Source organism: Prunus dulcis, chromosome 3, assembly GCF_902201215.1.
Source record: "Prunus dulcis chromosome 3, ALMONDv2, whole genome shotgun sequence".
NCBI classification, from domain to species: Eukaryota; Viridiplantae; Streptophyta; class Magnoliopsida; order Rosales; family Rosaceae; genus Prunus; species Prunus dulcis.
Genome location: NC_047652.1, coordinates 8,838,522 through 8,861,781, shown reverse-complemented (window position 1 = coordinate 8,861,781; position 23,260 = coordinate 8,838,522). Strand labels below are relative to the sequence as shown.

At 37.8% G+C, this 23,260-nt stretch overlaps 3 protein-coding genes across 3 annotated transcripts; 1 reads left to right on the top strand and 2 right to left on the bottom strand.

Annotated features, from left to right (window-relative positions):
• Nucleotides 1–13,403: 13,403 nt before the first annotated feature.
• On the top strand, nucleotides 13,404–15,729 carry LOC117621693 (protein FAR1-RELATED SEQUENCE 5-like). Its single transcript, XM_034352251.1, has 2 exons — nucleotides 13,404–13,536; nucleotides 13,640–15,729. Exons 1-2 carry the CDS (start codon nucleotides 13,404–13,406, stop codon nucleotides 15,727–15,729), a joined length of 2,223 nt encoding a protein of 740 aa, XP_034208142.1.
• Nucleotides 15,730–18,062: 2,333 nt separating this feature from the next.
• LOC117621692 (acidic leucine-rich nuclear phosphoprotein 32 family member B-like) lies at nucleotides 18,063–19,376 on the bottom strand. The gene is made up of 5 exons (XM_034352250.1): nucleotides 19,209–19,376; nucleotides 18,942–19,112; nucleotides 18,744–18,857; nucleotides 18,547–18,627; nucleotides 18,063–18,404 (listed from the first exon to the last, which is right to left on the bottom strand). The coding sequence occupies exons 1-5, from the start codon at nucleotides 19,359–19,361 to the stop codon at nucleotides 18,063–18,065; spliced, it is 861 nt and encodes a 286-aa protein (XP_034208141.1). The 5' UTR covers nucleotides 19,362–19,376.
• A 48-nt stretch (nucleotides 19,377–19,424) lies between these two features.
• Nucleotides 19,425–20,900, bottom strand: LOC117621691 (protein MAINTENANCE OF MERISTEMS-like). The gene is made up of 4 exons (XM_034352249.1): nucleotides 20,646–20,900; nucleotides 19,878–20,540; nucleotides 19,630–19,794; nucleotides 19,425–19,550 (listed from the first exon to the last, which is right to left on the bottom strand). The coding sequence occupies exons 1-4, from the start codon at nucleotides 20,898–20,900 to the stop codon at nucleotides 19,425–19,427; spliced, it is 1,209 nt and encodes a 402-aa protein (XP_034208140.1).
• Nucleotides 20,901–23,260: the final 2,360 nt, after the last annotated feature.

The window sequence follows — 23,260 nt, the reverse complement described above, 5'->3', positions numbered from 1 at the left end:
GCATACCCACCCTCGATTCGATCCATTGCCATCCCTAGAGCCTCCAGCTTCGATGGAAGAGACCATTTGTATTTTTACACAAATGAAATTTAGTAGTATAAAATTTGGTGTAGAAAATGAATAATATTGGAAGAAGAAGAATTTGTATTAAAAATTGGTGTGGAAAGTAAATAATATTGGTAGGTATTTATATATAAAAAATTCAAAAATTTTGGTATTTTTTTCAATTTTTATGTCGTTGGATAATAGTGGAATAATGGATCGGACACCCCAGGCAGTGCCACGTGGCTCCTATCCATTTGGGGAAAGTAGGCACTTATGCTAGCGACAAAAATTCAAATTTTTTTACCTTTGGTATGCGTGACGCATGCAGTCCCCGCCTGTACGTCACACGCCAGCGGCAAAAAAATTTGATTTTTTATCGTTTTCCCTTTACGTATCTTTATTTGAATTTGATTCATTTTTGTTGGACCATGCTTCCTTTTACCTTCACTATTTGATGTACTAGTTGTTTGTGATGTACTCCCTTCATTTGATTCAACCATATCTGCATAAAAGAAGAACATTAGAATATGTATATAACAAAATAAATTATGTAAAGAATAATACACATAATAGAGTTAATGAAAATTCTCACATAAAAAACCATCTATGCTTGTTTTTTTTTCTATTAGCGACCCATATGCCCTCTCAATCTATTCGCATATACTTCGCATCACCCTCACCAATTTCATATATAAATTCTTCTACTGCTTACAGTCCATTAGTAAAGGATTCGTGCTCAAGTACGGCATCCTCTAACTCATCACCATGAACATAAATTCTATTCGGCATTTGAAGTACAATTGACCAACCATCAGTTTAAGGGTCATCAACATAAAATACTTGCCTCACTTGAGTGGCCATAACAAATCATCTTTTCGATAACGTCTTCGATTAAGGTTCACCGTAGTCATCCCACTATCCTCGGCATATTTGACACATTTCTCATTCTCTACCCATGCAGACTTAAATAAAGGAACTTGAAAGTGATTATAATTAAGCTCTCATATCTCTTTGATAACCCCATAGAATATTATGTTTGAAACAACTGGATTTTTATCCTTTGCACTTGAAACGTGCATAGTACTTGTTAGGGGTGACATTTTAGACCGAAAAACCACAATGGAACCGCAATCGCGGGAAACCGAACTGCATTTCTGGTTGCGGTTACGATATTTGATTTTCAAAACTTGAGGTTACCACAAACCGGGACTATATTTAAAATAAATAAATAAATTGCATTTTATAGATAGCATTGGTGATCAAAACAACACAACGGAGTCCTTCAAATCCACTCACCACCACCAACACTTGAGTTTGTAACTTTAATTTGTAACATTGGTGCATTGCATTTTCCTTTTAGTTTGTAACTTTAATTAACTTTGAATTGGATTTTTCCTTTGGGTTGTAACTTTATTTCATTTTGCATTGCATTTTCCTTTTTGTTTATCACTTTAAAGGATTTTGAATTGGAATGCTTGAGAAGTTTAACTTTAATTGGCATGCTTTGAATTGTAACTTTAATTTTCTTTAGGTTGTGAATGCTTGAGAAGTTGAGGAGGTTGTGAATTTATATATTCTTGAGAAGTTGAGGTTGTGATTTTATTTATTTATGTTGTAAATTTATATTTTTAGGTTAAAGTATGCTTGAAATCAAAAGGCTTCAAAAGAAGCATCAAAATTAGGCCTAAAATGTGGAAGATTGGATTTTTATGACACAAAAAAAACTTGCGGTTTTAAACTGCTAATTCACGGTAACCGATCGCTTTTTTGCGGTTTCAAAAATTACCATACAACAAATAGTTGGTCGGTTTGCAATTTGGGCAAAAATTCGCGGTTACCGAACCGCAACCACCCTTAGTACTTGCCATCAAGCAAACCCCACTATTTTGGATAGCATGTTCATTGTCACGTGCCTTATTGTGGTAACGGTACCCATCTAAGGCATAACCGTTATATTTCAGAACTCCCTTACGCAGTCCTTGAGCTAGCCACTTAACAATGTTTGTTACTCCATTCAAATTCATAGTTAATTGACCAACAACCTGAAATTATAAAAGATAATTAAAATCTATTTGAGGTACCAATCCCTCGTCACTTTAGTAAAATGAACACTACTAACCCGGGTATGAAACCAATTAATAAACCTTCGGTTATGCATGTCTTGTATCCATTTTTCATCTTTTGCTTTCATAGGATTACTCCCTTTCAAATGGTCTTTATGTTCACTGTAAAAATTACAGTGCACATAGAAGCATCTAATGTTAAAGTTGACTTATCCATAAAATAAACCTAAGAAAATAGAATGATTGGATTAGGATAACTTACTGAATGTAAGGATCAACTTCAGCTGTATTATCCAAGACAGTTCGATGTACTTGCTCCAATTTTTCGCTGGGCATAGATTCTATAGACGGACATGATAAAGATGCACTAGTATTTGCTAAATGCAAGCGTGATGTAGGAATCCCAATTGCACTTAAATCAACCATATACTTTGAGCAAAACTCCACAGATTCTTCCATAAGAATGGGTTCAACGATACAACCTTCTGGATACACACGACTGTATACATAACCTTTTAATACCTTCATGTATCTTTCAAAAGGGTACATCCATCTATAAAAAGCTGGTCCACACACACAAAGCTCTCTAATAAGATGCACGGTTAGATGGACCATAACATCAAAGAATGATGAAGGAAAGAAGTATTCCAACAAACACAATGTAGCCACAAGGACCAATTGTATGTTATCTAGCTTAGGTACATCCACCACTTTCTTACATAAATCATGGAAGAAGAAGCAAAACCTCGTTATTGCATATATAACATGCTTGGGCCGCACACTAAGTATTACAACCAGCAGCAATTGTTGCATCAATACATGGCAGTCATGTGACTTAAGACCAACTAGTTTTAACTCTTTCATGCATACAAGGTTTCTTATGTTCGAAGAGTAACCTTCAAGCACTTTTACACTCATCAGTGCCTTGCACATAGATATTTTCTCCTTTTTATTCAATGTACACATTGCTAGAGGCAAAAAAGTTCTATTCTCACTAACTTGTGGTGTCAAACTAGTTCTTACCCCCAATTTAATGAGATCTTTACGAGCTGCCACCCCATCTTTTGTTTTCCCGGGCAATGTACCGAAAATACTCACACATACATTCTTTTCGATGTGCATGACATCGAGGTAATGTCGAACATACAGAGATTTCCAATAAGGAAGGTCAAAGAAAATTGATCAATTCTTATAACACTTAGTACAATCATCATCTTTCCTCTTCCCAATTCTCTTCCCCCACTCATAGTTTATAGCCTCAACTGCTTTCCATACTTGTTCCCTGTTTAAAGGTTTTGATGCTGGGTCAAGTTCTTCCTTACCATTAAAGTCTTCACTTAATTTTCTATAAGGATGATAACGAGATAAGAATCTTCGGTGTGCAGTGAATGCCATTTTATTTCCATGTTCCAACCTTTCCGCATATGTTTTGTCACCGCAAATTGGACATGCATAATATCCTTTCGTAGTGCATCCGGACAGATTACCATAAGCTGGAAAATCATTGATTGTCCACAAAAGTACAGCTTTTAAGGTGAAGGACTGTTGTCGGAAAAAATCATAGACTCCCTCAACTCCATCCCACAATGTTCTTAAATCCTCAACCAATGGCTCCAATTGCACATCTATATCATTGCCAGGTTGTCTAGGGCCAGAAATCAACAACGTTAAAATCATAAACTTCCTCTTCATGCACAACTCCGGAGGAAGGTTATGTGTCACCAAAATTATTGGCCAATAACTATATCTATTACTAAGAGAACTGTGTGGGTTTATCCCATCCGATGAAATTGCTAATCTAAGGTCTTTAGGCTCACATGCAAAATCTGGCCACATACCACGATGGTGAATCAACTGGATGACGCAATCGACCATCTTTTTTTTTTTTTTTTTACTTTCATCATGCCAAGTTAAACTTTTAGAAGTTTCAAATGAATTAAACATTCTTTTGAAACTTGGGAAGGGAGGAAAGTACCATAAAACCTTCGCTAGGACCCCTTTCCTGTCCACATTCTTCCTTGTCACCTTCCATTCTGATAAGCCACATTTAGGGCAGGTTGTCAAATCATTATACTTATTCCTATATAAAATGCAATTATTGTAGCATGTATGTATCTTCTCATACTTCAATCCCAAGGCATTCAATGTCTTTTTTGCCTTATACATAGATGAGAGTAGCTCTTGACCAATTGGAAGCAAATCCCCAACTTCAATAAGCATATTGGAGAAACAATTGTCGGTCATACCATGCCTTGGTGTGCTTATGACACCTAGGATAAAGAGGTTTCTCTGCTTCTTCCACAAACTTCCTAAATTCGTTCGGGTTTTTAGTAAAGTGTTCGTGTGCACCTTCACACATATCAATTGTCTCAACGACTACATCACGTTTAAGATATCATTCTTGATTTACACTTTCACTTCCATTTGATTCAATAGGTTGCCATGCCATATCCAATCCTTGTAGGTTTGGTCAACCCCATTGAAATACAAATGCTCCCTTATTACTCTAATAGTAAACTTTCTTGTATTCCCACATCTCTGGCATGGACAAGGAATGTGTCTATGATCAATAGCATTTGCTAATGCTATCCTTAGGAATTCTTCAACCTCATCTACTCTTTGCTTTTTCTATCTTCATGCATCCAAGATTTATTCATATCCCTTTAACCAGTCCATTTCATAAACACAAAAAATATTATAAAAAACTTTAGTTCACATTTCAAATAATGAGGAAAGCTGCCTATTATATGAGAGCATCTCAAGTTGCTTGAGATAGGAGTAGCAAGGTATGCTCGGTCATTTCTTTAATATTGCAAATAAAAAACAAATATGGTCAAACAATATAATATAAATTGAACCCTAACTAAACAAGCAAGAAAAAAAAAACACTCATATTAACTTCATCAATTGTTCTTACATATGGTAACCTCTGTTACATTTTCACACCATATGCTAGTCTTATTCTACGATTTGGATACCAAAAAAAAAAAAAAAAAAAAAGACACCAAGTAGGACATTTGACCTAGATGTACAAAAAAAGATGTCCTACCTAACCATGGGAACAGTTCTTTGAAAACCACTTTACCAAAAAAAATAAAAATTTGTCTTATTCTACCATGGCCACACTCATTCCAAAAATACAGGATATACGTCAAAACTAATAGCATCACAACATTAGGTCTATGCTTACAAGAATATATACTAGTCAATCATGATAGTCCCATTACCCAACCTTTAACGGCACCGAGGTCTAGGCTGACTGTGGCTAGTACGTGTTTCTGGTATAGTAACTTCTAATTTTTTTTTTTTTTTTTTTGTTTCCAAATATAAACCTTTTTTTTTTTTTTTTTTAAATTTCTAACGGTGACATCCGCTGCATCCTTTCTTGTAACTTCAACATTACCAATCTTCTTTTCCATCACCGTAAAAACATATTTATTTTCCATCACTTTCAATGCTTCACTTATCACATCACATAATTAATTTTTTTCATGTCTCATCAACTCAATAGCAAGTCGCATCCACTGTACATTAGAGTCATACTACAACCAATAAAAAGAAATATTCAGCGTTTAATTATGTATAAAGCATTTTTACCAAAAAAATTGCACATACGCAATGCATACTCGGTTATGCCACAATTAACGATAATATTGCATGTGTTTATGACAAAAATGCCACAATACACACCATTAGGTTGGACGCGATTGGCATCCAATGGGGACACAACAGAAAAGGAGGAGAACGTCCACCTCGTCTCAAATACTGACAAGATGTCATCATGAAAAACAAAGTCTAGGTACAACAACTGTTGCATGAACAATGTAGTCGACATAAGTAACATCGAGCAAAAGAAAAACGTATAAGTGTATTGAACAAAAGCTTCTCCACTCACGGTAAGTTGACAATCGTTCTCGCGTTTCTTATTATGATGCAGATCAGGTAAACTGCCCCAAATTTCTGCTTTCTTATGAAAAATATCACAAACCAAAAGATACCAATGACCAACTACATCGTCGCGCATCGGAATATATATCTGTCAAAAAGTGATCTATACATTATTACCAATAATTCACAAAATTGGAGCTTACATACGAAATCCACATGCATGCAGTCCTTCAGTCGCCTATCAAATCTTACCATATGACAAAGCTTCTGTGTCCTAGCACATGACTTCATACGATCACTGGGACGTACCAACTTGGCGCCTTCCAACATTTTATGAGGTATAACACATCACCTTTAATATAAAAAAAATATCCTCATTTAATCTTATCCATTTACTTACCGACCAAAAATACATAAGTAGGAACCACTTTGTGGAGGTGGTATCGTATAAATATTTTACCATTACATTGATTAGCTATTACAAGATAAGACACGATTATTAGCATCATAGTACCAACATTCTAAACATATATTGATGAGTAGTCAAATATGTATTGAATTCATAGTCCTTACATCATCAAAGAGAGGTGACCCAGGGGCAAGGCTTCCAAAATAGTGACAAGTTATAGTTATAGCACCTATGTCGACGAGTAGTTCACTGCAAAATAGAAAAAATGAATCTTGTAATCAATTTTTCTTATGTCATTATGACAATAGGACACATATTGTGGAAGAAGTCTCTGTGTGTGTATGGAGACAGATGAATAATAATTATTTTCACAAATTTGGTTTAGGGTATACATCCAAGGTTTTGGATCCAATGGATTGCAACAAAATGCAAAACTTATATCTCAATCATCTTCGGAAATATTGTTGGTCATTCGAAATGGACTGATATTCAATCTCTTCACAATCCGCTCGTGCGCAATTACTTGTCTGATTTTTGCATTTACTTTAACTTTCAATGCATTGAAGTCTTCATAAGGAGTTCTCCTGTGAGTAGTGGCGGATGCACATTGGGACAAGAGGGGTCGCACGACCCCTTGGGATGCCGGAAATATGACTGTGGACTCCATGAGCGACTCCTTGGATAGCAGCAAAGAAACCCTTTGTGTGCACACAAGGTGCTCGGTGAAAGTCCCCTATGGGTAATGGAGAGAAAGAAAGTGATAAGGAGGGAGAGAAGAGAAGAAAAAATGGAGAGGAGAAGAAGAAAGAAAGAAAGTGAACAAAAACAAGAAAAAAGAGTGAAGATAGATGGGGATGGAGTGGCGGGGGAGGCTGGGAAGAAAGAACCAGAGAGGAAGAAGAAGGAAAATAATAAAGAAAGAGAGAGAAGAAGGAAAATAACAAAGAAAGAAGGAGAGAGAAAGAAAGAAATAATAAAATAAGAAGGGGAAATATTAAATAAAAGGAAAGAAAGAGAGAATATGAAGAAAAAAAATAGATACTATTTGATATGATATAACACCAAACGGGATAAAAAATATGGAATCGATGTCGTGTCAAACATAAACGGTATGATATTGTATCATACTATTTATTATGCAACACCGAACAACATGGTACGAGATTGGCACGATTTGGGTTCGGTATCTGTTTTTCTGTTTTGATGCCCAGCACTACCTGGCCAAACGACGTCGTTTGGTACACGACTTATTCCATTTTTTTAAAATTGAACTAACCTAAAAAATACGTTATTTTGAGCTAGGCTTAAAAAAAATTTCTATACTTTTACACTAAGACCCCTTGCCCCGAGAATTCTGGATTCGCCACTGCCTGTGGGGACCTACCTTTCTATCCGCTATTGCACAAGTCATTACCTGATCCCTTGTTGGAGTAGAACTACAATTCTCCATAAACAAACTTCTTACGTTGTTATGACCCATTTTATCCTAGTGTCCATAAATTATTACAAAATAGCATTTATAAATCAATCTAAGTGAAACAAAAAAACATTAGATGATATAATGAGGCTGCATAAAATAAGGACATCTAACTTTGTTATTACATCAGGAAAAAAAAATACAACATAATTCATAGTACAATGATTTCTGCAAATCAAATACTCAATGATTGTCCTCATCCAAACATGTAAACCAACAAGTGAAATTATTAAACACATACAAACAAGCTACAACCATTACTCATCATACCTCATTGTTGTTTTGCATATTTTCTCTCACAGATGACCCCAACGGAGGGAGCCAAAGTTTTATCAAGATTTGCAAATCCTTTGACATTGTCACCTTGCTCGTTGGGAGTTCTGCCTTGTTTGACTTGCCTACTTTTTGGAGGTTTAGTATTTTCAGGGTCTAATTCTCCCCCATCTCACCCCATATCAAACATGTTATCATGTTCCTCATTCAGTTTAACTTCGTGTTGATGAGGGTGTGCAGTGTGGAATGTTTTCTCTTTCTCATTTTTTGATGCTAACTCAGAAATAACCTTGGAGAGTGATTCGTTCATACGAGCAATGGTGGCCACAAAAGTTGCAACATCCTTTTTTATTGAACTTAACTCTTTGGCAAAGTGAGTCATTGTTTTCGCATAATCTCTGAGACCTCCAAATTCAGCTTTGATAACAACTACCTAGTAACTTTCAAACCCTCCTCTTTTCTTTAGCCACTTCTTCATTTTTTCGGCCTTTACTTTCCTCCACACAGCGAGTGGTAGCATATACCTATTCACAAGTAGGCTTTCATGAGCAATAAAACAATTGAGGGAATAACAAGCAACCACTGATGTAAACTTGATTGTTCCCCTTAAATGACCTGAAACTCTCCAATAAAAATTTGAATAAATAATTTGCCAAGTTTTTCCTTATTATCTCTTAACGAAAGCAGATATTTTATATTTACATATACGGAAGTGGTTGGACATAGCAACATGCATAGAGTAATGGCAAAACCAACTTCTTCTGTCCCCACTATCATCTGCTTCAACTCATTATTCTTTAAAAACTTCTTCCCAACAAAAAAAGAATTTCACACCTTTACAATAGGTTGCTCATCCATGGATCCGGTGAAAACAATTTCCTCTCCTCCATCCTTAACACCCATTATGTGCACGAAGTCATCCACAAATATCTTAAGTGTTTTTCCATGTAGCATAATTGATGATTCAGAAGGATTGAGTTTATCAATCAAAAAATGACACATTGAATGAGATTGTTTTCCGCACTTCATTTCCAACAACGAAACAAATCTCATTTATTAAATGACTATTTTTTTCTCATCACTTAAAATATTTATAGTGTCATTTAGATCCTTCGAACTGCATTGTGTGGCTATCTTCAAACAACTCTTGTTCGAGGCATTCGTTGAAGGTTTTTAAGGTTCATACTTCGCTTTCTGAGTAACATCCAACTATTGCCACATATTAGCAATTTCTTTCTTGGTTTGTGGAAGAAAAAATAAAATTCAATTAATTCATTATAAGTTGTAAGCTGTAACGTCTCTATTTAAATGTATTCTTGCCAATATATCACCTTAGTATCCACCTTCTTCACTATTTTTTGTTGCTTCATTTCATCGCCCTTTATTTTCCTATTTAAAATATTCACATTTAGTTAGTTCTATAAAAAGTACTTAATATACTGGAAGATACGTTTAACACTTACAAATAGTTAAAATAATTGGTCTTGCAACCAATCAACGTCTTTGACTAGTCTTTTGTTGTTTTTGGCTCTTTGCCCTTATTATGCACATCACTGTTCTTTCCTACCATTTTATAATTCCAATTAATGATGAACCCGTATTTTTATTTTTTTTTTTGTCAACGTGAAATTCGTTAGATAAGGAAATTATGGTAGATAGCCAATGACATAGGATCACAAACACAATCTCATAGCAAAAGGCCCAACCACAAACAATAAACAAGATCCAACCAAATGAAAAAAAAGTAACAAAAGCCCAGGCCAGAACAAACAAAAGCCCAACAAAACAAACTTAATGGCAAATCTCTTCACAAAGTCAGACAAATCCCTTCAAGCAATAACCTAGCAAATCTTTTCACAAAGTCTTTGCCAAAATGTACATTCCAAAAGCTAGTGCATGGTATCGGATTACGTCAACTCTGCAAGCAATCAAATTGGAGCATGCAAAATCAGGGGGACCATTCAAGAATCCTCTAATACAAGACATATGCGAGTTGTACTTTTTTTTCCTTGGACTAGGGTTTTTCCCACTGGATTTTTCCTAGCAAGGTTTTAACGAGGCAACATGAGTGCATTTAACATTACCCATATGTCCTAAATAAAGTTGTACTCTTTTTCCTTCGCTTAGGTTTTTTTTCTACTGGGTTTTTCCAAGTAAGGTTTTAATGAGGCAATTAATCTAGGGACATGTGGTCTCCAAGGGAGAGTATTGTAAAGAAAGTAGTGGAGCCCACATAAAGAAAATAAGGAAATAATAGTCAAAAGCTTAATGATAATGTTGGAAGCTTAATGATGATGTTGGGTAATGAAGCCATCCAATTTGCTTATAAATAGAACATACCAACAGAGAAGAGAGGAAAGAAAGGAAGAGCGAGAGGAAATAAAAGAGAGTGAGTTCTATCTGAGAGGAAATTCTATCAGTGTAAACATCACAAGAGCAAATACAATTTTACTCCCAATATTCAGTGATACTTTTCTTACTTTGATTATCAATAAAAAAATAAAAATAAAAATCCCAACCTAGAGCTGATGCTCTCTTCTCACCCCCGCCCCAATACGCCTATCTTCATATTTCAGTTTAAAGTAATGGGTCTCTTTTATTTTTATTGTTCTCAATATTAAATTTAATTTCATCCATTTTTTATTAGTTTTAAAGTAATGGCTCTCTTAATTTTCTTTTTTCAATATACTATTTTTTGGTTTTGGGTGTTTAGGCGAGGCTTGTGGGAGGGTGCAGGGTGTGTTTTACAGTAACTAGGTGATTGAGAATGTAATCCATTTGGGATTTCATAACAAAAGAGATATGTTTATAGAGACACAGCTTCCTCAAAATCGTGATGCAGTTTTAAAAATGAAGCAAAGTTGTCGACGAGGTAGTCCATTTGTTGTGGTAACTGGGCTCAAGGTCTTTCCTAGCATTGAGGACCCTAACGCTGGATTCAAGCGCAAAGGGTCTGATCCTTAGAGGAGGATGAGGAGGTGAACAGTGTAAATCACCCATTGTTTTGAAGGAGGTTGAAGAAGATCGGGAGGAAAGGACCATATTGCCCTCAAAATAAGAAGAATGTGCATTCTCACGTGATTTATTTGACGGCAATTTGGATGAAATTGCCTCAAATTTAATGGTAAGTGCGAAATTGACTATTATAACAGAGTTTGAGTGCTAAATTGACCAAAAAAATAATCGAGAGGGGTTAAGTTCGAATAGCGTGAAAATTCAGGAGGGAAAACAGCACTTTAAATTACAAAAGCCCACATCTGCCAACTGGATTAAGGCCCAATTTGGGATTGCTGTCACTTTGAAAAAAAGTTGCTTATGCTGTGCTTTGAAAATAATTAGCTGTGAAATAAAGCAGCTCCATGTTTGGTAAACAATATTTTTAAAGTGCTGTTAGTACAAAAAGCAGTGTCAAAACCGTTTGGTAAATTTTAATATAAAATTGTTGTAATTGTGAATAATGATTAAAATAGATATGATGTTAAAAGTGTTATGTACTAATCATGTGGTGGTAGTAGTAGTGATGGAGTGGAGGTAGTGGTGGTGATGAAGGTGGAGTTGGTGGTTGTGGTAGTGATGGGGATGGCGACTGTGGAGGTGGTGGTGGTGGTGGTAGTGGCAACATGGTGGTCATTGTGGTGTTGGTTGTGGAGGTGGTAGTCGATGTGGAGGTTTTGGAGGTGGTTGTGGTGGTGGGGGAGGTGGAGGTGGAGGAGGTGGTGGAGGTGGGGGAGGTGGAGGGATGGGGGCGGTGGAGGTGGAGGAGGTGGTGGAGGTGATGGAGAAGGTGGAGGTGGAGGTGGAGGAGGTGGTGGTTGTGGTGCTGGTGGCGGAGGATGAGGAGGAGAAGGATGTGGTGGTGGTGGTGGTGGTGGCGGTGGTTGTGGAGGGAGTGAATGTGGTGGTGCAAGTGGTGGAGTTGGATGTGGAAGTGGAGGTGGTGCCATTTTTTAAAATGAATGATGGTATTTTGGGAATTAAAAATTTTTATTAAAAGTTCATCTCTGCTTCTTTTGAAAGCAACTTTTAAAAGCATGAAAGCAACCCAGAGCCTGCTTTTAAAAGTTACTGTCAAAAGGCCACTGCTTTTAAAATAATATGAATATTTTATTTTTACCAAACACCTTAAACTGCTTAACTTTAAAGTGAAGCAGGTTTTTGGCCAAAAAAAGCAATCCCAAACGGGGCCTAAATTTAGAAAAAAAAAAAGTCTACCAACTGGACTCGATTTAGACAAAAAAGCCTAACAATGATATATAAGTATGAATCGAGGGAGAGGATATAATGAGGAATTTAAAGTGAGGTTGCTTATTGAGGAGGCCAATCCCACCATCAAAACATTTAAAATATTTAAGTCCCATAATTTCTTTACATTTGTTAATGGTAAGATTGACCTCCTCAAATAGCCTCCTTATTATAACCCCCCAATGAATGGAATACACTGTACACAGTTGAGCGTAGTCGTATTTTCCATAACTTCTTTTCTCTGAAAATTCTGTGGTGCATCAGCTGTACCAGTACAGCCAGCTATCCAACGGCTGAGTTTTCATGTTAAAAAAGGATGGCTGAGATTGAATGACTTGGTGACCTGTTGAGGCATTTGTTATTCAACACGTGAGTGGCATGTGAGGAAAGAGAAAGGCAGATTTGGAAGATGAAGAAGACGCGCAGAGAAGGCAGGTTTGGAGGATGAAGAAGACGCACGCTCTCCTCTCTGGTTGCCCAAATCGAAAATCGTAAGAGCCCATCCAATTCTTAGCGCCTCCAGGAACTCTTCTTTTTGCTTGCCCAAATCCAATCCTTAGCGCCTCCACGAACTCCTCTCTTCTTGCCCACTGTCTCTGCTTGGCTGCGAACTCCTGTCTCTACTTCACAAGGAACTCTTCCTCTCACTTGCCCAAATTCATCCTAAGTGCGTCCAACTCTTGTCTGTGCTTGGGCAAAACGCAGCTGCAAGAAGGTAATGCTCACTGAATTGAGGTCCTCAAGTCTTCTCTCTACTTGCCCAAAACTCATATGCAGATACCAAATTGATGGTGGGTCCAACCTCCATGATGAAATGGTCACCAAATTGGAGGTATTTAATAAATTTAATTTGATTTGTTGGCATTGTCTGATATAGAATTTCAATGTCACAGGGGAATGAATTTGTAATAACAACGTGGTTGTAAAAATTTCGAAGATCCTTGGCTATTAACGACGGCATTTGAGTTGGTGCCAAAAGGAAGTGTAAGGAGAGGCCTTTGAAATTATGGAAACATCAAGTAAGATTTCAAAGAACCCTCTTTCTGGTTTAGGACTTGAATGTGATTTGGGTAATGAGTTGATGAAATTGCATGTTTTTGGTTGCAAAACAGTTATACGTGGTGCAATTATTGACCTGAGTATGTGCAATTGCATGAGATTATTCATTTGTGTTTTTTTGAAGAGAAAGTATGTTAGCACATAGAGTATAAGGTCATTTCAGTTTGAAATTATGTTTGTCAGGCATGAAGGGGTATGGTAAGATGGACAGGGGTCTAGAGACATCAAATGGTGGTTGTAGTGATTCAGGGTATCTGGGTGGTTGTGAAAGGTCGAGTCATAGGGCACCGACAACAGAGACCGGGCATATGTCGGTCCAACATATGGTTAGTCAAAGCAGTGATGATAATGATGTTGACATGATTGCACCGAGGAAAGAAGATGTTATGGGAAAAGAGTTTAAAACGATAGAATTAGCAGAAGAATATTACATGAGTTATGCAAAGGGCATTGGATTTAGCGTGAGAAAAGACAAATTGGTGCGAAATGCGGAAGGGAAAATATGTAGGAGACGGTGGTGTTGTTCTAAAGAAGGTTTGAGAAATGAGAAGTTTAATGATCGATCAGATAGGATTCGACCACCAAAGCCAATTACAAGAGAGAATTGTTCTGCCCATTTTTGGGTGGGTTATGAGAAGAAACGTGACGTTTACGTCATTACAAATTTTGAACCACATCACAATCATCAACTAGTTACTCCACTTGAATCACCATATCTCCGATGTAACCGTGTTGTTCGAAATTCTGATTTAGCACAAGCAGTGGGAATGCGAAGAGCATTGGTTAGAACATGTCAAACATATGAGTATATGGTCGACCAATGTGGCGGGTATTTAAATGTTGGTTTTCAAATAAAGGATTTGTACAATAAGTTGGATGCATCACGGAGGGAAATTTTGCTCGACGGGGACACAGAAGCTGCACTATCTTACTTGAAAGCGAAAGGAGCAATGGATCCAGAATTCTTTTGTAAGTTCAGTGTTGACGAGGAAAATAGGCTTTGTAATTTGTTTTGGAGGGACTCCACTTCACTTTTGGATTACATTGCCTACGGGGACGTCCTCATATTTGACAGCACGTACAAAACAAATGTTTATGACAAGCCCCTAGTGTTGTTTGTTGGTTCGAACAACTACCGTTCTACTGTAATGTTTGGTTGTGCATTATTGCAGGACGAGACATTTGAAACTTACAAGTGGTTATTGGAAACATTCATGGCATCCATGAAAGATAAGAAGCCAATATCAATATTGACGGATGGCGATGAGGCAATGCGTAAAGCCATTGATGATGTGTTTCCCATGTCTAACCATCGGTTGTGCTCATGGCATGTGTCAAGGAATGCACAAAATAACTTGAAGGATGATGAATTGGTAAGAAATTTTCAGGCATGTATTTGGGAACCATTTGCATTGGACGAGTTTGAGAAGAAATGGGAGGTTCTAAGGGAAAGAGCGAGGACTCCGAAACAAAAAGAATGGTTGGAAATGATGTATGCAAAAAGTGACTCATGGGCTGAATCATGTTTGAGAGGAAAGTTTTTTGGTGGTATGTGCACCACTCGACGCGTGGAGTCTATGAACAAGTATGTGAAAGATTACTTGAGGAAAGGTGTGAAGTTGTTTGAATGTATTCCAGCAATTGATAGGGCTATGTTACGTCTTAGGAATACCACGGCAAAGGATGGTTTCAACGCAAAGTACTCAACACCAGTCCTTAAAACCGCATTGACAAAACTCGAGCAACAAGCTTCTTTGATTTACACGCATAGATGCTTTGTATTGGTTCGTCATGAGATCGAATCTTGTTCAGCACTCATCCATGATAATGTGATGCATAATTTTGGAGGTCGTGTATACGTATTGTCAAAATATGGTGAACCGCATAATAAATGGACTTGTGTTTACCACGGTGGGGAACAGATACGGATACAGTGTGGATGTCGGAAATATGAAAGTGAAGGGATCCCGTGTTGCCACCTGTTTTATGTAATGAAGTGTGAGCACCTTACGGAAATTCCTCCAGCACTCATAATGAAGAGATGGACAAAGAGTGCCCAAACTGATACATGTAGGGAATTTATCAGCAAAGGCGAAGACACTACCAAGGAAGTTGTAGAAATGGCGAGGTATGGAAGTTTAAGTGCTATGTCAAACAAAGTTTGTTTTTATGCATCAAAGAGTGCAAATGGTTATGCCATGTTGACGAATGAGTTTAGTAGATTGAGGGAATTTGTGAAGGCTTACTGCAAAAGGAAGAAGAGACGAGTCTGAAATTGGGTAGCGCTGAGCAATGTCCTTCAAATATTGTGAAAGATCCAAATATCGTTAAGACAAAAGGCAGTCAAGCAAGGCAGGGTGGAACGCGCAAGCGTCGACAATGTCAATTGTGTCGCGGATATGGACATACAAAGCGTAATTGCTCTCAAAGAAACTTGCATCCAAGTAGAAATGCAGGTGTGAATATCCCATCAGGTACTGAAAGCTATCAGTATAGTTCTGATAAAGGGCCGTCCCCGGACATTAGCTACCCTAGTCAAACGATTTCTCAATGCAGAAGCAACAATGTGGTTGATTTCTCTGGTTCTGATAGTTTTTCTACTGCAGACCCAACCGGTTCTACCCCTAACAGTGACGATGGTTTCTCATTCGACAATGGTGAACCTAATTCCCTATGTACTAGTTCAACCCAAAACAATTGTAGTTTTGGAACTTGGTTTACATGTAAAAATTCACATGAAATGTAGATTCAGTAATAGACAAGATGCTTTCATATGATTGATATCTTATTGTTTTATGTATGTAATGTTAAGAAACGATTTTATGACTTGTAGGGGGTGCTTGAACGGAAGTTTTATGTCGGAGGCGGTGATCCAAACCACATTGCCTAAGGGTAAGGGGCTATTATTTGAACATATTAGAATCAATAAAGACTAATTATCTGAAAGTACTTGGTATTACAAATTTGTTGGCCTGAAAGTGCGCATTAAATTCCAAAATATAGGCAATTTCGTAAACGATAATTGGTTAATCCTAATTTCTTTGCTATATACATTCATTAGCTTCGCGTTTACAGTTTGAACAGTTTTGCCCACAGCAGGTCAGCATTTGCATTAGAAACATGCAATTGCAAGACGGTGATGCAATGCAAGGGTGGCTGTGCCCAAACCCCTAATAAGGAAAAATGGATCATATTTTTTCCTTCTTGCAAATGTCACCTACTTTTTGAATTTTATATTGAAGGGCGACATGAACCGAAATACGAGCATGGTAAGAATCTGGGGCAATAAGTCCTTCAATTATATTACAAAATAGACCAATTATAAAAATCACGTACTAATGGACATTGTCATGTACCACAAATGAATTTCCAAAATATCCCGACTTTCGTATAACACAATGTGATTAACTCTAATATTGAAAAATAAAATTTCAGTCATAATAAAGTATTGGCTTCGTTTTCTTTGTCTTTGCGCCATACATTAATTAGGTTTGCGTTTTTAACGTATGTTTAGTTTGCACCCAGCCGGTTTGCATTTGCATTTCACAGATGCAATTGCACAACGGTGATGCAATGCAAGGGCGGCTGTGCGCAAACCCCTAATCAGGAAAAATGGACCATATTTTTTTGTACATGCATAATTATACATATTTTTTGAACTATAAATCGAAGTACAGAGCATGAGAAATGGTAAGGGGCAATAAGCAGAACATATTCTAAGTGCAAAAACGACCAAATTTTAAAATTCCGTAGTAATGGACATTGTCATGTAGCACAAATGATTTTCCAAAATATCCCCAATTTCGTAAAACACTATGTGCTTAACTCTAATATTGAATAATAAACATACGGTCATAATAAAGTATTGGCTTCGTTTTCTTTGTCTTTGCGCCATACATTAATTAGGTTTGCGTTTTTAAGGTATGTTTAGTTTGCACACAGCCGGTTTCAATTTGCATTTCACAGATGCAATTGCATGACGGTGATGCAATGCAAAGGTGGCTGTGCGCAAACCCCTAATCAGGAAAAATGAATCATATTTTTTTGTGCATGCATAATTAGCCCTATATTTTTGAACTATCAATCGAAGTACAGAGCATGAAAAACGGTAAGGGGCAATAAGCCGAACATTCTTTCAGTACAACAACGATAAATTCTCGAAATTACGTAGCAATGGACATTCTAATGTAGCACAAATGATTTTCCAAAAGATCCCGATTTTCGTATAACACAATGTGATTAACCATAATATTGAATAATACACATATGGTCTTAATAAAGAATTTGCTTTGTTGTCTTTGTCTTTGTGCTATACATTTAGGGTTGGGCTTGCGTTTTTCAGGTATGTTTAGTTTGCACACAGCAGGTTTGTATTTGCATTTCACACATGCAATTGCATGACGGTGATGCAATGCAAGGGTGGCTGTGCGCAAACCCCAAAAAACGAAAAATGGAACTCCATATTTTTTTGTACATCCACAATTACACCTTTTTTTTGAACTAGAAATCGAAGTACATAGCATCAGAAATGGTAAGGGGCAATAAGCCGAACATATTATATTACAAAACGGACCAATGATCCTGAAAATTGAATCGTTTCCATAATTTACTTGGTTTTCTTTCTCTTTGGGGTACGTGAACGAAGACTTTTCTCAACTTTGCCTTTTTGGTGTGTGGAGTCTTGTTCTGCATTCAGATTACCCTTAGCTGCGGCCCCGCCATCATCGGATTCCTCATCCTCATCCCCAACCTCGTCCTCATCGGCTTCCTCATCCTCATCCCCAACCTCTGTCTCGTCGATCCAAGCATCGTCTTCATCTTCCTCTTCATCTTCCTCTTCTTCCTCTTCTTCTTCCTCTTCCTCATCTTCTTCATGCTCTTCTGGTATCACAATTTTTGTCTTTCCTTTTATACCTAGGTGGTCAGCTTTAAATTTTGTGCGAAACTCCTACATACAGGGAAACATTGACATATATTTTGTTCAATTTTGTGATGATGGTTTGCAATGCAGAATCAGTCAGCATATTATTTGAAATTGCAATATTTAACATCCTATAAATCGAACTTTACAATGGAGGTAACAAACTTACATGTTCTGCATCATCATCTATGACGTCTTCACCAATACCTGAACTTGCAATGGTTGTTCCCGAGGTGTTCTTCAATTTCTCCTATTACAATATAACATCGTTCATGTTCAATACCATGGTCTGTTATTTCAATATAACATCCGTGATGGTTGTTCATTTTATGAAATCAGTATGAAATGAAGCATCAACTGACTCACAATCTCTTGCCGTAGGCGACTGATCTCTATGCTTGCTTCCAATGAAGTTGAAAATAGTACGGCATTCAACCTAGCATTCAGCTCCAAAATCTCGGTTGCAGCTTCAGCAGTTACCTACATTTAGGCACATGCAATTACACCAATCACCACATGAAAATTCACAATGTATGAATATATCACGCCATGGAAGCTACTTACATGTGTCACACCAGCAGGTAATGGTAGATCAAGACTATCTTGCCCACGCGGTATCCGCACAAGTTTACTTCCATTTTCGGCTGCCCAGCATGGTATTCGCACTGACCATGGCTGAGGAGAGATGTTTCCTACCCTTATATTGGCCCCTACGAGATTTCGATCTTCTCTTTCCTGTGGAATTTAGGTATCATTTTAGATTGTTGAAAAATAATATGAATTTCATGCAGCAAGTGTAAGTACAGAACACGTGTTCTGTGTATAACGTACCGCTTCACGTAAGTCCTCATAGTGGCGGTACCTTATGTACTCATCTCTGTAGTGGCCATAGTTGGATGAATTTGCAAGCCATTCTGAAGCGGGGGACCCATTCAGTGCTTCCCTGACTTCTGCCTCATCAGTTAGCTTATAATCAGAAAGCATTGTCCTCGGTGGAATTTTGGGTACTTGAGGTTCTGTGGTGCCTAAACTTTGCATTGAGACTCACTATCCCAAAAACCAGGCTGAACCAGCTGGTCCCTCAAGTAGGATTCGTTTACGGGTTGCTGGCACACTATTTATGACGGCTTCCGGCATGTCGGATTCATTGGTCCCCCATGGGTTCCAATTAACCTGCAACACAAATTGGTTACCTCAGGGAATCATACATTTGAAGCTAAATAAAATTTCACACAAACGTCGAGGTTTATACCTGATCATTTGTTAGATGTCGCATCATCACTCTAAAATGTTCCAAGTGATGTTGCAAGTCCCGCTTTGATTTTGCACCAACCCACCTCAATGTTCTGAGCCACGTGTTCAAGGTCCCACTGGGCCTTGATAAAGCAAACGGCTTTAGGTACTCGCAAGCCCATACCTACACAAGACAAGTTTACAAATTAGTAATTTAAGCAAAAAATTATGTTGCACTTTGCGGATATTCAATTCGATGACACTAACCTCCCATGCCCTCCAATACCCGCCCATGCTTGATGACCTGCCCCTGGAACAAGAATCCAATGATCTATACAAGCAAGCCAAAGCCGCACCGCCCCAGTCGTATTTACCAATGTCTGAGACTATTTCCAGACAGGGGGCGTAGTGCATACTCACGTATTGGCTCTTGTCATTGAGGAATGAGGAGCCAATCAAGCACAGTATAAATGCCCTTGCAATTTGGTCAGCTTCTTTATCATCTTTCGGATTCTTCCTCCAGTATGGAGTGCAAAGGCTTTCATATGGCACTCTCCTTTCCCCTGCCAGTAGGTCTGCAATTGGTTTCCCAAACAATTTCACCACCTTGTTCTTATTTCTGTAAATGTCCAAGTCGTACGTTAATCGCTTCCCACCAACATGCAATCCTATGATTGCTGCGAAGTCCGTCGGGGTCATTGTCATCTCTCCAACTTCATCGAAGTGGAATGTGTGGGTAGTGTCCCACCATCTCTCAGCTAAGGCCACAAGTAATGGCCTATCCCCTTTCTTTCCATGGCCCAGTATTGACAAAAAGGGCAAAATTCCAGATTCTTTCACCTTTGCTTTCACCGTGTCGTGCATTGCTTTGTTATACCATGTAGCACATATGTCGTTGTTTCCACACCCTCTGATTTTTTTTAAAGTGAGCTGCATAAATAATTTTGGGTTTAGTAATCTTCATTTGATTGTGACCCGGTAAACAAAATTTATTCCAATGTGTGAAATGCGAAATGTAAACTTAAATAATAATACCTTGAAGGAGATATGTTCCTCCAAATCGAAGTGAAGCACGGGTGAACAAGGATTGCGGTCTCTTGGTATGAACACACGTACCCCGAACACCCCATTACCCATAGGACCCGATATTCGTTTGGCTGGCGTCCGTTTTTTCGAGCTTGAGGAAGCCGCTGAAGAGTTACCTTTCGTACCCTGTGCAACTGTGGTCTTCAGGCAACGGGAACCTTGATGAGATGGTCTAACCTCGGTGCCCTTGTGTTTCATCCTCATTGTTGATTCGAATATCCTTCATTATTGATTTGAAATGGCAAACAATGAAACAGATTATCTCTACCTCAACATCAAACAATACAGTAACTAGTTTGACCAAAAATATAACAACACAGTAACGAGACATAATCTCAACATACGTTAAAAAACACCCACAACTCATATAGACAATGACATCTCCAAAATGACAGCAATGACAGCCAAAGGAAAAAAATGACAGCCAAACCAGCAATCTATCTTCACAGCCGCAGCTCTTAATTTCTATATTAAGCGTGACCTAGCTTATTCCAAACCAACAAATACATCTCAAAAATGAAAGCAAATACGTCTCGAAAAAAAGTGCCAGCCAAACCAGCAAATACATCTGGAAAAAAAATTGCAGCCCTTTCTAGGAACAAACCCTTCTCTAAGGTAAGAAATCTTCAAATAGATTCATGGGATTTGCCAAATCAGACCCTTTAGATTGATAATGATGACAGATGGAATCGTGATTGACAACAATTGCTGTATACTTCCCTTGGAACTCAGAACAAGCCAATTCAGTGAATGTTCACAAGATATGATTCGTTTACTTTATCCTTAAACCCTTACAAGGAGTACAATGAAAAATAACTTTGTTCCTTCTTTAACAAAAAGAACAAGGAGAAAAAGCTAATAATAAGGTCTCCTGCATCCTTCCCCCCACCTTTCTCAAATCAGAAGAAATGCAAAAGGCAACACAAAAGGTGAAGTTTTTTGTTTGAATGAACAGAAAAGTGTTCATTTTTTTGAAAATAACCAAAACTCAAGAAACTGAGATTGAGAGTTTCAGGAATCAGGACCCATCAAGTGTTTTTCAGAGTGTTTATCACATACAAACAAATGAAAAGCCAAAGAGAAAGACAAACAAATGAAAAGCTTTTATCACATAGAGGTAAATGCTTTTATCACAGAGGTGGAGTTTGAATGCGTATGAAATTAGGAGACCTACCCATTAATTAAGATAGATAGAGTAAGAAGAGCCACACAACACAAAGAGCAAACACACATAGTAGAGATAGAAACAGAGGGAAATACAAGCACACACAACTGACTGGGATATGCAAATTACAAGATCAAAACGTGTACCAACATTCAGATATGCGGACACACAAAACGCACAGAAACCATCAAAAAATATGATAACTACTCCATGTCCTTCATTTATGCTTTGCATTTTGTATAATAGTAGCATTTCCTAATGAACAGAACACTGCTTAGAGAAGAACCCAATGGGACTAACTAAAAATGAAATTGTAATTTACGTCATTGAGGAAGAAATGCAGCATACCCAGATGGAATTTCACCTCTTCAGGTAAGGACTTTGCCCTTCTGCAGAGCCCAATTATGCAACGATGACGCTGGTGTGTGAAGATGACGCTAGCTGTGCAGGGATGACTCCGGCTGTGCGACGATGACTCTGGCCGAGCGACGATGACTCTGCCCTCTGGCCGTGCGACGATGACTCTGCCCGTGCGATGCTGACTCTGCCCGTGCGACGCTGACGAAGGCTGTGCAACGATGATGCTGGAGGTGCAACGATGATGCTGGAGGTGCGACGCCAAACAGAGTTTTGCTATGGGCTATAGATTCAAAAGAGGAATTAGGGTTGGCCTTTAGGAGCAAAAATGAAGTCGGTGAGGGGGTTTCAATTTTGAGTTTGAATTGGATTGGGCTTCACGGGTCAAATTGAATTGGGTTTGGGGTTTAGGGTTAACATAAAATTGGGTTAGGGTTTAGGGTAAAAATGATATTGGGTTGGGCTTTATAGTTCAAATTGAACTGGGTTGGGCTTTACGGTTCACATGATAGTAGGTTGGGCTTTATGGTTCAAAATTTAATTGCGTTTGGGCTTTACTCGACAAAAATTGAACCAAAGTTTGGGCTTTAGGGTTCAAATTATATTGGGTTCGGCTTTATGGTTAAAATGTAATTTTGTTAGGCTTTAAGCTTAAAATGATATTGGGTTTGGGCTTTGTGGTTCAAATTCAAGGGTTTACGGATTTAGGGTTTACGGTTGATGGTATACAATTTACGGTTAAAATTGAATTGAGTTCGGGCGATAGTATTCAAATTGAAGTGTTTAGGGTTTAGAGTTTGTGGTTTATGCATAAAAGGTAAAATTGAAATGGGTTTGACGTTACGGTTAAAATATAATTGGGTTTATGCAATTCATTGTTAAAAGTCAAGCGGTTAGGATTTACGGTTACAATTTAGGGTTGGGGTTTATGGTTAACACTGAAATGGGTTTGGCCTTTAGGGTTTAAAGTATGGTTTATGTTTATAATTATATTGGATTGAGGTTATAGACTATTCCGTAAGCTTAGGTTTTAATAATTTTC